We start from the raw sequence: 15,280 nt of genomic DNA, 5'->3' as shown, positions 1-15,280 counted from the left end.
AAACCCTACGTGCGTGGGTGTTTATACTTTTAGAATGTAACACGAGCTATGAAACGTCACCTCTCACTACTCTCCTTCTTAGATGCTATATTCAACCAGACTGCTCTTGATGTGTGTTCTTGAGGCTTAACTCTTTAAGCCTGCAATTGCAACCAACACAGTGATTTCACTGAATAAAGGGCTCACAACTCTGCAACCTGCTCTCTCTAGTGAGCTGCAAGAGCTCAGCATTAGCGAGCTCCAAGGGCTTATTGTATAACAGCTCTTTGTTGGTCAAACTTTCATAGACATTTTTCTTCTTACAGATCAGATGGCTCTGTTCCCAAGCCTTGAGGCTGAAGGCTTAGTATTTTGTTATTGACAGTTTTAACTGTGGTAAGAAGCCCAAGTGACATGGTGTGGGGAGTTAAATGTTTAACCTAATTGGCCAAAAATAAAGCAGATTTTTTAAAAATGTATTTCAATTTTTAAGAATTTTTGGAGTTATCAGCAAGAGATCAAAGGACAACACATTACAAAGGTGGGTGCAAAACTGGCTGGATAACTGTAGCCAGAGAGTAGTTATTAATGGTTCCCAATCCTGCTGGAAAGGTATAACATGTGGGGTTCTGCAGGGGTTTGTTTTGGGACCGGCTCTGTTCAGTATCTTCATCAATGACTTAGCTATCGGCATAGAAAGTACACTTATTAAGTTTGCAGATGATGCCAAACTCGGAGGGATTGCAACTGCTTTGAGGATAGGGTCATAATTCAAAATGATCTGGACAAATTGGAGAAATGGTCTGAGGTAACAGGATGAAGTTTAATAAAGACAAATGCAAAGTGTCCCACTTAGGAAGGAACAATCAGTTTCACACACACAGAATGGGAAGTGACTTTCTAGGAAGGAGTATGGCAGAAAGGGATCTAGGGGTTAGAGTGGACCACAAGCTAAATATGAGTCAACAGTGTGATGCTTTTGCAAAAAAAGCAAACATGATTCTGGGATGCATTAACAGGTGTGTTGTGAGCAAGACATGAGAAGTCATTCTTCCGCTCTACTCTGTACTGGTTAGGCCTCAACTGGAGTAGTGTGTCCAGTTCTGGGTACCACATTTCAAGAAAGATGTGGAGAAATTGGAGAGGGAACAGGAAAGAGCAACAAGAATGATTAAAGTCTAGAAAACATGAACGATGAAGGAAGGCTGAAAGAATTGGGTTTTTTAGTTTGGAAAAGAGAAGACTGAGAGGGGACATGATAGCAGTTTTCAGGTATCTAAAAGGGTGTCATAAGGAGGAGGGAGAAAACTTGTTCATCTTAGCCTCTAAGGATAGAAGAAGAAGTAATGGGCTTAAACTGCAGGTTTAGACTGGACATTAGGAAAAAGTTCCTAACTGTCAGGGTGGTTAAACACAGGAATAAACTGCCTGAAGGTTGAAGAATTTCCATCTCTGGAGATATTTAAGAGTAGGTTAGACAAATGTCTATCAGGGATGGTCTAGACAGTATTTGGTCTACAGGTCCTGCCATAAGGGCACAGGACTGGGCTCGGTGACCTCTAGAGGCCCCTTCCAGCCCTAGAATCTATGAATCTCTGTGCTTTATGGTCAGCGTATCCATTCAAACATCTGGGAGTAGATTCTGGTCACGGTTTATATTAGTGTAGAATTTATAACTGGTTTATAAAAGGTTTAATAAATTATGTAAGCTTTAGATTTAATAGATTTCATTCACATCAGATTCCCTGTACAGATATGATGTTCTAGGTGCTTGTAAGCACATCAGTAGACAGAGCTATAGATTGTTATTAGACATAGTTATGAGACATATTAGACATTATGGCTGTTCCTTAAAAAGTTTACAACTGAACATTGACTTAATAACGTTTTGAAACTTTACTATGCAGAAGAAAAACGTTGCGTTCCCTTTTCTTTAGCAGTTTACTTTTAACACAGTACTGTACTGTATTTGCTTTTTTCCCCTTAAATAACCTACAAACCTAATGGACTCTACAACAATTGATTAACTTTTTATTAATCAGTTATTAACCCTTTATAAAGTATTTATAAATGGAACTTTAATATAAAAGGTGATCTACCTTTTTTCCTCCCTAAATGATTTGCAACCAAGCCTCTCTATATGACAGGGTGTAAGAAAGAGTTTGCCTTACCCTGTTGTTCTCTGCAACACGCTGGGCAGCTTCTCTTGCCATGGCTTTAGCAACAGTGTTCGGGACGGGTGTGCCTTGTGGCTGAGGGAGTATTCGATTAGGCGAGGGAGACCTCCTTCCCTGAAGCGGGCTTTGAAAGTTGGGGGCAGGAGGCTCCAATGTGTGTCCATGAATGGGAGATGCTGAACGAGTCTGCTCCCACGACTCATCCATTTTTGAACGTGGACCTAAATGTTCATCTTTGGTATCTGGGGCCCCGGCACTTGCTAATGGCTTCGATTTGGGAGCAGTCCGAGGGTGAGGGATTGGAGGCACCAATAGGTCAGGTGGAATGGCAGCAACGCAAGAGTCCACAGATTCCCCTTGTGCAGAAAGTGTTCTCACGGTAACTTCCTTAGCTTCTACATTCCGTATTCTCATTAGCTCCACGAAGGTGTTCTCTGCTGTTGGAAAGATCACCTCTGCCACCTGAACACATAAACATGCATCTTAAAAGTGTGAAAAGACATTTCCTCCCATCGCCACCATGAAAGGCTTCCTATGCTCTTGAAAAGTGTTGCCTGTTGGCTGCAATAATCAGCACTGCAGGGCTGTATCAATTTGCACCAATTAGCTGTAACACTTCAGCTAGGCTTGTTTGAAGAGCTATGTCTTCCCGATGAGTTTACATACAGGAACTCCATAGCCAACTTACAAACTAGGCAAATAATGAAGTGACAAAATAGCTGCAGTGAAACCCAGAACAACTTGGCAAACCATGAACTGCTGCCTTTACCTGTTAAGCTAACTGCACATCTATAGCTGCTGACCACTGTAACAAGTAAAAGAAAGCTTACCCTTTGGCCTTTTGCATAAACACCATAGCCAGTAACATTTGCTCCGTTGGAGGTCCCTGTGGATGTAAGGGTTGGTGGTTTCCAGGACACCTGTATAGTAGCTGGTGTCGATCCAGCCTGTATGGTAATATCTTGAGGTGGAGCTGGAGGACCTAGAAGAACAAAAGCCTTGTTTACCATTCAATGATTTTACATTTCATGCTTTAAACTAGACGGACCACTTCGAAGTCTGCTGTGATTCTTGAGGACTGCGGACTTTTTATCACCCTGTCTGCATATAGGAAAGATACATTTTCATACATAACAGGGCTAATTTTCCTCGTACCTTGAATCGTGGGAAAGGTTTGTATTGAGTTCATTAGCCAGACATGCTTTCCTTGCTTTTTTTTTTATAATAATTAGGAAAATATATGGGTCAAATCCATCACTTTTAATTTGGGTCCATGATTCTCAAAGTACTTTAACAAAGGAGAGCTAAATATCACTAGCCCCATTTTACAGAAGGGAAAACTAGAGCACTGAGATGTCATGCGACTTACCCAGATCCCAGAGCAGGTCACGAATTGAACCTAGAATCTGCTGCCTCTCAGCCTAGTGACCTACTTACCAGATCCTGCTCCCTCTAGGTTATTTTAATCACAAAATGAAAGGAAAATACATTGTTTCTCGTCCTGTATTTACCTTTCCCCTAGCTCTTGTACAAGTGCTTCAATTCTTTTGAATGTGGGGAGAGGTAAATATAAAGGGTGGTGGGAGAACTGTCAAGGAGCCACATTAGTGTTGTGATGGGACAAGGCCAGATGGCTACAGTAAAGTACTGAGGAACAGGTATGTTAGCCCCAGGCTAAACAAATCCCTAGTACCGTGGTAACCAAATGGCAGTTGCTCCAGGTTAATCAAGGCACCTGGGGCCAATTACGATCTTTCTAGAAGGCAGTGGAGATAGCTACACTGATTAGATCACCTGCAGCCAATCAAGGCAGGCTAATCAGGGCACCTGGGTTTAAAAAGGAGCTCACTCCAGTCAGGTGGGGAGGTGCCAGAGGAGAGGAAGCGCGTGTGTGAGGAGCTGGGAGCAAGAGGCAGAAGGAGCTGAGACTGAGAGGGTGTGCTGCTGGAGGATTGAGGAATTATCAGACAATCAAGCATTATCAGACACCAGGAGGAAGGTCCTGTGCTGAGGATAAAGAAGGTGTTTGGAGGAGGCCATGGGGAAGTAGCCCAGGGAGTTGTAGCTGTCATGCAGCTGTTACAGGAGGCACTAAACACAGCTGCAATCCACAGGGCCTGGGCTGGAACCCGGAGTAGAGGGCGGGCCCGGGTTCCCCCCAAACCTCCCAACTCCTGATCAGACACAGGAGGAGTTGACCCAGACTGTGGGTTCCACCAAAGGGGAAGATCACTGAGGTGAGCAAATCCGCCAATAAGCGCAGGACCCACCAAGGTAAAGGAGGAACTTTGTCACAATGTGATGGAAACCGGTTACAACTGGCTACAGACTACCTCAGGCCATGCCTCTGAGACACAGATCAGTACAGAACACTGAGTACTGGGAGCTGATTTTGAAATTTCAAAGCACCACCAGTAGAAGCGAAACATGAGGAGGAGGTGCTGGTGGTAGAAAATGAAGCAGGCCCCCTGCAGACCACAATTTTCTTGAGATATTTGCTAAATACAGCTAAATTACAATGAAACAGACCCATTTCAGCAGTGCTCTGAACCAGTGAGGCTGATACACAGCTGTTTCCTGATCTCATCCCACCTTACCCTTCGCAAGATCAGCAGTAAACTAGTGTTAGTTTAATTACCAGCAGAAACAACTCGCCCAGGTGATTTACCCTAGTGTTTGCGGTACAGTAGAGCCTCAGCATTAGGAACACCTTGGGAATGAGCGTTGTTTGTAACTCTGAAATGTTCATAACTCTGAACAAAACGTTATGGGTCTTCCTTCAAAAGTTTACAACTGAACATTGACTTAATAAAGTTTTGAAACTTTACTATGCAAAAGAAAAATATTGCTTTCCCTGTTCTCTAGCAGTTTATGCTAACACTGTACTGTATTTGCTTTTTTTTTTTTGGGTCTCTATTGCTGCCTGATTGCATACTTGCAGTTCTAAATGAGGTGTGCAGTTGACCGGTCAGTTCATAACTCTGGTGTTCTTAACTCTGAGGTTCTACTGTACATTATAACATGTCCTTTGTTCTGCATCGGTGATACCTGGAAGGCTGCTGCAAGGAAGGGCTGGGATAGTGTCTATATTAGACACCATCTTACTGCAAATATTACTAATTTCTTTTCCGCTTACTGAGTATTGTGGGAGAACTGCAAGGGAGGAGGACAGGAAAACATTTCAAACCAGCTATTGCATGAAATTCAGAAGCATCATGCACTGTATCAGATCGCGTCTTGCTGAGAAAAATACAACATGGGAGTCCTTTGCCTGCAGAAATCCCTTGAGTAATACACCTTACAGAATACAGCTTCATTTTAAAAATAATATATGTGCTACTTACTGTCATTTTTATTATGCAAAGAATAACTTTTAATATTACCTGCCATTTTGGACACAATCATGGTTTCATTTGTAGAGAAAACAATAATAATGGTGAATGCAGAAATTCAGAAGAAAGCTTGTGTCAAGAGACACACAGAATGCCAGTCAAATCCAAGGACATGGGGCTATGGCTTTATAAAGGATGGGATAGATTATGGCTGAGGACAGACTGTAATTTCCCCTTGTGAAAGGCTGTGTATTGGAGGGGCCAAAGGGAAGGGCAGAGGATGAAAGGGGCAGGCTGAATCCTGCTGTTTGCTTTCCCTGAGTTCAAGGGAAACGTTAACACACCCTGTGCCCAGAAGGAGGCGTTACTGGATTGGGGCTTGACCCCTCTACCCGCCACACTGAGTGGAGCTGTTGCTACACCTCAAAAAGTAGATGTAAGATCCGCCCCTGAGCATTCTTCCACAGAAGGATTCTGCCTGCCCAAATGCCTCCAGCCTCCAAGGTAAAATCAGCTCCACAACTTCCCACTACTCAGCTTGACTGTGAGACTGTCAAAGGGCCACATTCTCATTCACATTGTGCAAAGGGGCCATAAAAGTCAGCATAACCCTAATTCACTCCACCAGTGTGGCAGGAAGGGGCCTCAGTGTAAATGAGAATGAGGCTCAAAGCCGCCACGCTCCATTGGAAAAACAAATTAAACCAAAACAGCCTCTTAAGGTACTGAAAATACATTAACCTACTAGCATGTTCAGTACATCCCTAATTCAAACACACTATTGAACCTACTATAAATAGCCCCGTGTGGGCTGGAAACCCAAAGTAAAAATATCCTGGAGATTGTCAGTTCATCTATATTTCATATAGCCTGTTGTGTTAATTTAACTGTCAAATTCTAGTAAGTTTAGCACGTTAAAAAGCTTTCAAAGCGGGGGTGACTTGCGGCCACTCCCATCTTTCTGGAATTGTTGGTGGAGGACACAGCTGAATAGTTGCAGATTTCTTTTTTTTTGCCATAGAACTTAGTACAACCAATTTCAATTCATCTATCAAAGGCAACACAAGAACCAGCACATATTATTACTGTGGGCATTTGTTTTTAGAGAAAAGAAAATGATGAAGCTGTAAACTAGGTAAAACATGGTCTTAGGAAGCTTCTTGCAAGAAGCCAACAGGGCCATCGATGTTACCAAGTTCTATCCTCTAAGGGTATCAGTACACTGTAGCCATTTCGTTACAGTTCAGCCATTATAGGCAGGAGGGGGCTTTGCTTAGGTAAGGTCAGAACGAACTAACAGCCCCTCATCTCACTCCCACCCTTGTAAAAATAAATGTGGCGCGATCCATGCTGCATCTTTTCTCCTGTGTTTTTGGTTAACAAGGTGGTTCTCTGACTACAACGGGGCTTGCTTGTAGTGCTCCTGTGAGCAAAGTCCAAGTGCAAGACAAACTTCCAGTTCGCGGGAAACCACGGATGAGTAGAGGAGAGGGGAACAGGAAAATTTTTCACTGAAAGATGCAGCGACTATTTCAGCTCCTCCAGTGCAAGTCAATTCCTTACAGCTCAGCCAGCAAGGCAAAGGAGAGCTGTCCAGTTTTCATGTCAGTCCATCACAACCCAAAGAACCTCTTGAGACTTGTACTAATTCATAGCAAAGGCTCTCTCCATGCAGACGGCAGTTAGTCATGAAACCTGAGTTTTAAATGACCACTTTGTAGGGCTTTGTCTTTAACTAATCATAAGTGCTGTGTTTGCAAAAGGCTGAGGAACATGTGGCTTATGAGAGCGTTATCTCAGCTAAGTATATTTAATAACCTCACAGGCCCTAATACAAACACCACAGAATTTATACCTCCAGGGCATTCTTTTAAGAGGCGCACTTATAACTCCACAAGAAGTTTTTGTGAAACTGGGGTACCCAGCACATGAAAATCAGGCAGCTAGTCACCACCTCAGTGCATAAGACATTAAACTGGTTCCATCAGACTGGTGGGAATGAGTTAGCCACATCAATCCGGGGTATGGATGAGTTGGTGAATGATCAACTTTTAAAACTGAATGGCTCACGTAACAGGTAACAGACATCAAGACTCAACTACAATAGGTTGCACGTTTTAAGTTTTCCATGGTCCTGATTCAGAAAAGTACTTAAACCTTTGGCTAACTTTAGCATGTCTGTAATCCCAGACTTCAAAAGGATTATGCTCATGCTTACAGTTAAGCATGTCCCTATGGCTGTTTCTACACTACAAAGTGTGGTAATCTGACGTTCTGTCAGTTTACAAAAGTTAGCAGCTGCATGTCACTTAAGCCCACGCACTTGGCAGCTTGCACTGATGCTGCACAGACAGCACCTTACAATAACTTGTTGCAGCAACAGAAGATGTGGTGCACCATGGGTAGGTATTCCAGTCTGGTGCAATGCCTTGTGGGAGATTTTTGCAGTGCTTTGTAGGATACTAGCAATTCACCCAGGGATTTCTGGAAACGGGGGGTGAAGTTCCCACAATGCCACTTTCTCCATCTCATCATATTTATTCTAGCCCATCATTTTTGTGCCTTTTTAAAAATTCCTAGTTTCATGCACTGCTTTTTATCCTCGCTATCTCTCTGGACTCTGCACAGCTTAGTCCAATTCTCATGACTGTTCCTAGTACAGGAAATATGATTCCCCTGTATCTGCAGAACTTCAACAACTACCATTACAACCAGTGATCTGGTGATGAACACGAGTTGCCAGAGGACAAGGAATGAATGATGAAGGCAGCGAATAAAAGTGTCATGTTGTTGGGGGCATTCACAGATTAATTCCACATAGTGGACAGGTGCTTCTGGGTCCAAGAAATGAGCACTGCGTGATGGGATCACATGATAATGCAGATTTGGGATGATGAGCAGAGGTTGCAGAACTTCCAGATGTGAAAGGCCAAATTCCTGGATCTGTGTGCCGAGCTTGTCCCAGCCCTTCAGCGCAGGGACACCAGAAAGAGAGCTGCACTGACAGTGGAAAAGCAAGCGGTGATCACGCTGGATTGCTATCAATCGGCAGTTTGAAAAATCCACAGTGGGAACCGTTGTCATTCAAATGTGCAAGGCCAGTAAACATCTTCTGTTGTACACAAGCGTGACTCTTAACAGTTGGCAGGAGATAGCAGAAGGGGATTTGAAGCAATGGGGTTCCCAACTGTAGTGGGATGATAGATAGGATGCATATCTTTATTCTAGCACCAACTCATCTTGCCAGCAAGTACATAAACCAAAAGGAATATTTTCCATGGTTATGCAAGTACTAGTGGATCACCAGGGATGCTTCGCTGATATTTAATGTGGGTGATCAGGGAAAGTGCATGACGCTTGCAGTAACTTCAGAAACTTACTCAATAAGCATCTTGGTTTGTCTCCGATTTAAAACTGTTGCATTATTTTTGCAGTTCTCTTTTTATTTCCATTACAGTTTATGCTACAGTTTCACCTTCTTGTCAAAATAGAAAAATCAATTAAATCAACACTTTTTCAAGGTCTCTGCAAAGGGAGAAGGTGAAAAGTACAGGAAACAAAATATCCTCGATTCCCATAGCAGATATTTCTCCCTAGTTCAAGACAGCAAGTGGCTAGCTTTTGCTGCATCATGTGTGTTCGTGTATGAGTCCTCATACAAATGTCTAATTCCTTTTAAAATCCAGCTAAAACTTTGGCCTCATTGCCAGCTTGTGACAGTGAGTCCCACCAGCTGATTACGTGTTGTGTATATAAAAAAATAATCCAAAAGCAACACCATTATTTCCTTTTGTTTGTTTTAAATAACCTTTCAGTTTCATGGGCTGTTCTTGGATTAAAAGAAAGGGTTGATAGGAATGCCCAATTTATCTGCTCTATATCAATCACCATTCTGGATACCTCTATCATATCACCTCTTTACTGTCTCCTCTCTAGATTAAACATTTCCAATCTTTTCAATCTCTTCTCAGGTGGACATCTTTCCAAATCTCCAGTTGTTTTCTACTGTCCATCTCTGGATATCTTCACTATCACAGATATTTCCTTGGTCTTGTTTCCCTCTCTGCCAACCCCTCCAATCTCATTCAGAATTTTGTCCTTTTCTATTAATGAAATGGCAACTTTCTTTAGCCACTAATTGAATTACACAATAATATCTACTAAAAGTGATGAAAATAGTGCTATTTTTTAAAACCAATGAACTGCTTCCTGAAGTTTTGATCAAACTAAATGGAGAATCAAAGTATAAAAAGTGGCTGAATTAAGCACAAGGCAATGTGTGCAACTTCTGCCTATACAGGAGCGTGTCAATCTAAAACAATTCAGCTAGTGCCCTGATAAAACCAATCGTTAATTATGCTTAGCCATGTCGCACAGCTATTAAAGTACATGTACACATTGTAATATCTTCAGAACCTGGTTTCTTGAGTTTTTATATTGTACTTAATTGCATGTGAATGACGGATTACGCTAATAAATTCATTGCTAAAATTAAGAGCAGTTTTCCCTGGGAACATTTGTTACTGAGCAGTTCCATGGTCAGCATCAAAGCACTGTGGCAATTCATTTTAAGGGACAACGATGAGCATTCTGGGGCTTCTTTTATTTATTTTAACTTAACATCAACACTTTCAAAGAGCTTAATCCACTAAACAAAGGCACTAGGAGAGGAGATGAAACAATGGAATGATATAAAATACATATGAGTGACAACAAATATTTGCGGCAGGTGTTTACTGATCAGGACATGCCAGTGACTGAGGGATGGGTTAAAGCAGCAGATCGTAACTTTATTAAGTTAACACTGAGAAGGGGTGCTAGCTACCCCATCTCCTCCAATTCTCACATACCAGGCATTTATGTGAGTCCAATGCAGGAGTTACAGGGCTTCCGTCATATAACCTATTATTCAGGATAGACTCTCCTGAGCCCACCGCAATGATTAAGGTTACTTTTCTGAATCCTCTCACCCTTTGCCTGGCGAGGGGGATAGAGGATACCAAAGAGGGACCTTGGTCTGTGAAGATTTCAGGTCTCTCCTTCTCCCACAGGCTCAAGGTCCACCAACAAAATTCCAGGGGTCTTAGTTCTGGGAACTGGCCCTCTCGCCTTTCATCTGCACTGGACACTGGCTGCAAGTTGTGATGAACTAAACATTAACATAGACGACTAATGCCTAAATCCTACTCCTGTTTAACCTAATTGCACCTCCTAGATGCTGACAGGTGAAAAAACCCACCAGACCTCTGCCAGTTTGGCCCCAATGGAAAAAGTCCTTCTTGAACCTAAAATAGGTGATTGGTCAGACCAGACATCCTAAAAACACAGTACCTATACTATGATGACAGGGAGAGAGGTGGGGCAGGCAGCTAAAGAGGCGCAAGAGACTCCAAAAGACCCAGCCAAAGGTTTAAATTAAAGGGGGGGAGGGCGAAAGGGACCAATCAGTGTTTAAATTTAAGCACATGCTGAAGTGCTCTGGTGGACCAAGAACTAAAGACCAACCTTCACAGCACTAACGAGTCACTTAAAAAGCTGTTGACCAGATAAAAAGGATGTGTGTTTTCAAGTATTAATCACGCAAACATATGACTTTTTGTGCTGTGAGCGGAATCAGTGAGGGGCAGCCTCTCTTGGGCCTGTATTTTTAAGGCAGTTGCCCTCTACTGCTCTGGAACATGGCTGGTCGCCTTGTTCAACTTGCTCAGAATTCATATAGCACTCTCCCCCCACCTTTTTTTAGTACAAGCGGTTTTCTCTGGAGAGGGTACACACTACTGATCAGGGCAGGAGAGAATGAGGCTTTCCAACCTTCAAAGAAAGTAACCCCATTTATTCACCTGTAGGCCCCTTTGAAGCCCTTTGGAAAATGCCAGCATGAAAGTTAACAGCTGCCTGTGGCCATCTATGCTGTGCTTCACTCTGCACTGTCTACTAAAGCTGACATTTGCTATGGCAACCACTAGACCTTGGGACACCTACTCACCCATATGCATCTTTCGTCAAAGCAGCACAATAACAATGTGCCCTTCAGACAAACTATCTTTATTACTTTCTCAGCATCTTTTAAAATAACCATTGAAGTATGTTCCTTAACACGATAGATCATAAGGTTGTGGTTTAGGTGGGGGAACAGTCCAGGGTCACAGAGTGAATCTGTACATATAAGATGGTAAGAACGGCCCTATTAAGACATCTGACGTTCTTTCCATCCATGTTCGCTTTCTCCTCCTTTTACCTGGGGTTTAGAAGCAGGGAAACATGGTTGCTTACTTCTGATAATACCTGCAAGAGAAAAATATGGAACATGCTGTAATTTTAACTTCTATTTCTGCCCCTTATTTCAAGACATATCTCCCTTTGTTTCAATATCTATAATGCTGAAATTCAAGAACTAAACTGTTAGCTGTGACAGATCCAGACTAACACGGCTACCGCGCTGATACTTGAAACTGTTAGCTGTTAATCATGGACAATTTTACTAGACTGTGAAACAATCAGAAACTGACATGGATTTGCAACAATGCCTCTGGCTGGGTTATCAGCTGTTATCAGCTGACCCTGGGGTACGTGGATCTCAAAGCATGAGTTTTTGCTGCCTGTTAGTTCCTATGCAGTAGCTGCCTGAAATCACTCTACATGATCTAGCCACTAGGAGGAGACAAAGAGCTACCCGGGCTTAGAGCAGGTTACATAGTGTTGTCAGCACTGACTATAGTGAATATTTGGTGACCATTTTCACAAAAGACGTCTCTCAGGTGCGGAAAGGTTGGTAAATACTGATGAGGCCCCCTAGTCACTGACTGGCCTTATTCGATTCCCATTCAATGACTTCAACTGATGCCATGCAGGATCAGGCCCAGTGAACTACAGTCCACATAATTTCAGAGATGTTGGACAATAGGATGGAATGCGCAAACCTTCCATTCTGACATTTTCCATTTTGTTGCACACTGCCCTAAGTGTCACTTGCCATTGGTTTCTTCCCCTTGCTGCAATTTACTCTCCTTGGTTATTGAAAATACCATATTTATAGGCACCATCACAGCATGCTTATTTGGCTAGGTTTGTATAGCATTTGGGACTGGGAAGTTGTCTCTAAGTGAGTCTCTTCAATGTGTACAGTCCTCTTCCTTACTGTGTTTTGTGGGTGAATGGTCAAGCTACCTTCTCTTCTTTCATTGTTCTTTATGATGAAAAGAGAAATAATGGGAACACTTCAGATTTCTAAAGAAATGGACTGTACTCAGTTACTGCTGTAGAAAAAAATGGTATGGGGATATCTGCGGGCTAACTCTCCTCAGATCCTTCATTCTGACCCCATCCTTACTTAGGGTATGTCTACACTTAAAACCGCTACAGCACCACGGATGCAGCACTGCTGTAGTGCTTCAGTATAGACTCTCACTGCAGCAATGGGCGCAGTTCTCCTGTTGCTACAGTTAATCCACCTCCCTCAGAGTCGGTAGCTAGGTCAATGGGAGAATTCTTCTGTTGACCTATAGCTGTCTACACCAGGGCTTAGGTCAATATAGCTGTGTTTCTCAGGGGTGTGGATTGCGAGGCGTAGCTACGTCACTGTCAATTTTCAATGTAGATCAGCTCTCAGGCAAATTTCTACATTTCAACAGAAAATTGCCTTAGTAAGAGAGTAAAAGCCAAGGAAGGCCCTCGGGATTTGGACCTATACGATTAAGCAGCACTTTCTGCTGTTCACGTTCAGCATATGAAATAGAGATAATGCTGAGAGCATGACTTGAACTCACACAGCAAAATGATTCAGAGTTGAACCTGAAACTATTTCTCCGCTAAGAGGGCTTGCAATGCACCACATACAGAAGTAACAATTCCCCCTTGGGAGTGTATGTCTGTAGTTACCACCAGTAATGTCAATGGAATTTATGCACATGCGCAGAGGAGGGTTGGATGATGTCACACACTTAGAAGCAGAAATCCTACGCCAGTATGATGCCATAATATGGTCCATAGTATGTAACTCACTATGATAGTCAGCCAGGGAGGGGTCACGGTACCCAGATGTACTGATTCAGAGCATCACCTGGACAGCCTCTGCTGGCTTCTGTAGAGCAGAGGTTCCCCAGCTTTTTTTGCTGCACCCCCTTTCTCTTTGGGAGTCACATAATCAGCCCATCTGGGGCACAAAGTGACTCAACTAGGGGAGCTGACAGCTCACATCCAAGGCGGTGGCAGGATCCAGCTGGCTCCATCCCTGAAGAAAGCCCATGGTACAGCAGCATGGAACGAACTGGGGCTGGACTCCAGCCCCTCTATTTCCCCTGCCCAGAGCCACTCGCTCTCATAGGTTCGGGAGGGTGTAAATTACATGAGGCTGCTGCTGGCCAGGTGTCCGGACCAGGGCAGGGCAGCAGCAGGGAGAGCCAGCAGGGAGCCCCCAGCAGTCAGGGAGGGAAAGAGATGAAGAGCAGCACCTAGGATGGGCAAGACTGGGTTGTCCCAACCCCCACCGAGTACTGGGGTGACACTGTTCACTCTCCCTGCTGCCTGCCCTGCCTGAACAGCCCCTAGCTCCACCTTACACCTCCTGTTAGCCTCCCCCTGCCCTGGCTGTGCACCACACAATTTAAAAAGCAGTGCAGTAGAGCCTATATACAAGTTTACATCTGCCAGTCTCCCTCCCCTCACGCAAAAGGCACAGGCAGCACTGCCACCTGCCCTCCCACAGCAGTGATTTCACATTCCAGCACAGCTGTCCCTGTGGGCGTAGGGGTGTTCATAGTACACCCACTGCAGGAGGGTTGTGAGGGGTAGGAAATCAAGCCCAGTGTTTTTAGAAGTGACCAAAGAGTCCAAGCTATCTTTTATTTTACTCTTTACAAGCTACCAAAATGATTTAAAGCTGCATTTCTTACAACACAATTCATGCCTGGGCTGAGGATATTTTTGTGCAAAGTTATAAACCAATGCACTTTCAAAACAGTTGAGTTAAAATCCTATTAGCTCCCTACTGGCACTACTATTATCCTGCATGTCTCCTTACACGTAAACCGCCTGAATGTGGGATGGTGGGGGACAGAATTGACTCCAGTTACTTTGCTGAAATCTTATCACAACAGGCAGCCAATCTAATCATAGAATATATGCCATTGGACTGAAATTTCACTCACCATGAGCCACATGTAGTCCATCTCTCCTCTGAACTGCATCTAAGGCAGTCAAGCCTCTGAAAGTCTGAGGAGATGAGGAGTCCTCTCCTTGTAAATGGTTCCTTCCAGTAGGTAGATGAACAAAGGAAAGAAACTGCATTGCAGTGCAGGTGGATTGCTGCATTGTCTTTAATAGTGGTGTTCCTCTCTGGTGAGGTGTTTGAATTCTTTCAGATATTGGTGATGATCTCTGGATTGTGCCGCTGCTCATGTCACACATACCATCAATTCTGTGACTGTCCTTACAAACCATTTTGCGTTACATCATTTCAACTTCATTTCTGAAACATTCCTTGGTCTCCTTCAGTTGCTGGGGCAAGTCTGATAACGTCGCTCAAGTGTTGGTAATCAAACACAGCATGGAATAACACAACCAATTACACCTGGCTTTTTAAAGTCTGTCAGATTTATTAGCTTTAAACATTCAAGTTGTGTCTGTGGACAGGGCCCTGGATAGGAGTCAGGAGAGTTAAGTTCTACTCCCTGTGCTTCTGCTGACTAGCCGCATGATCTTGGAAAACAGTTAGCATCTCTGTGCTTCAATTTTCCCAATGGGAATAAAGATACTGACCACCTTTGTAAAGTGCTTTCAGATCTATGGCTGAAA

At 43.4% G+C, this 15,280-nt stretch overlaps 1 protein-coding gene across 7 annotated transcripts in view; it reads right to left on the bottom strand.

Moving 5' to 3' along the window:
* The window catches only part of RIMBP2 (RIMS binding protein 2), a 349,201-nt gene that overhangs the window by 39,684 nt on the left and 294,237 nt on the right, over positions 1–15,280 (bottom strand). For all 7 annotated transcript variants that reach the window (XM_050923458.1, XM_050923459.1, XM_050923460.1 and 4 more), the window contains 2 exons: positions 2,987–3,138; positions 2,151–2,618 (listed from right to left, as the gene is read on the bottom strand). In XM_050923458.1, coding sequence (XP_050779415.1) covers positions 2,151–2,618; positions 2,987–3,138 — 620 coding nt within the window. The remainder of the gene's footprint in view (positions 1–2,150; positions 2,619–2,986; positions 3,139–15,280) is intronic.

Source organism: Gopherus flavomarginatus, chromosome 15 (genome assembly GCF_025201925.1).
Source record: "Gopherus flavomarginatus isolate rGopFla2 chromosome 15, rGopFla2.mat.asm, whole genome shotgun sequence".
Taxonomy (NCBI): Eukaryota; Metazoa; Chordata; order Testudines; family Testudinidae; genus Gopherus; species Gopherus flavomarginatus.
This window is presented reverse-complemented; position numbering and strand designations above follow the sequence as displayed.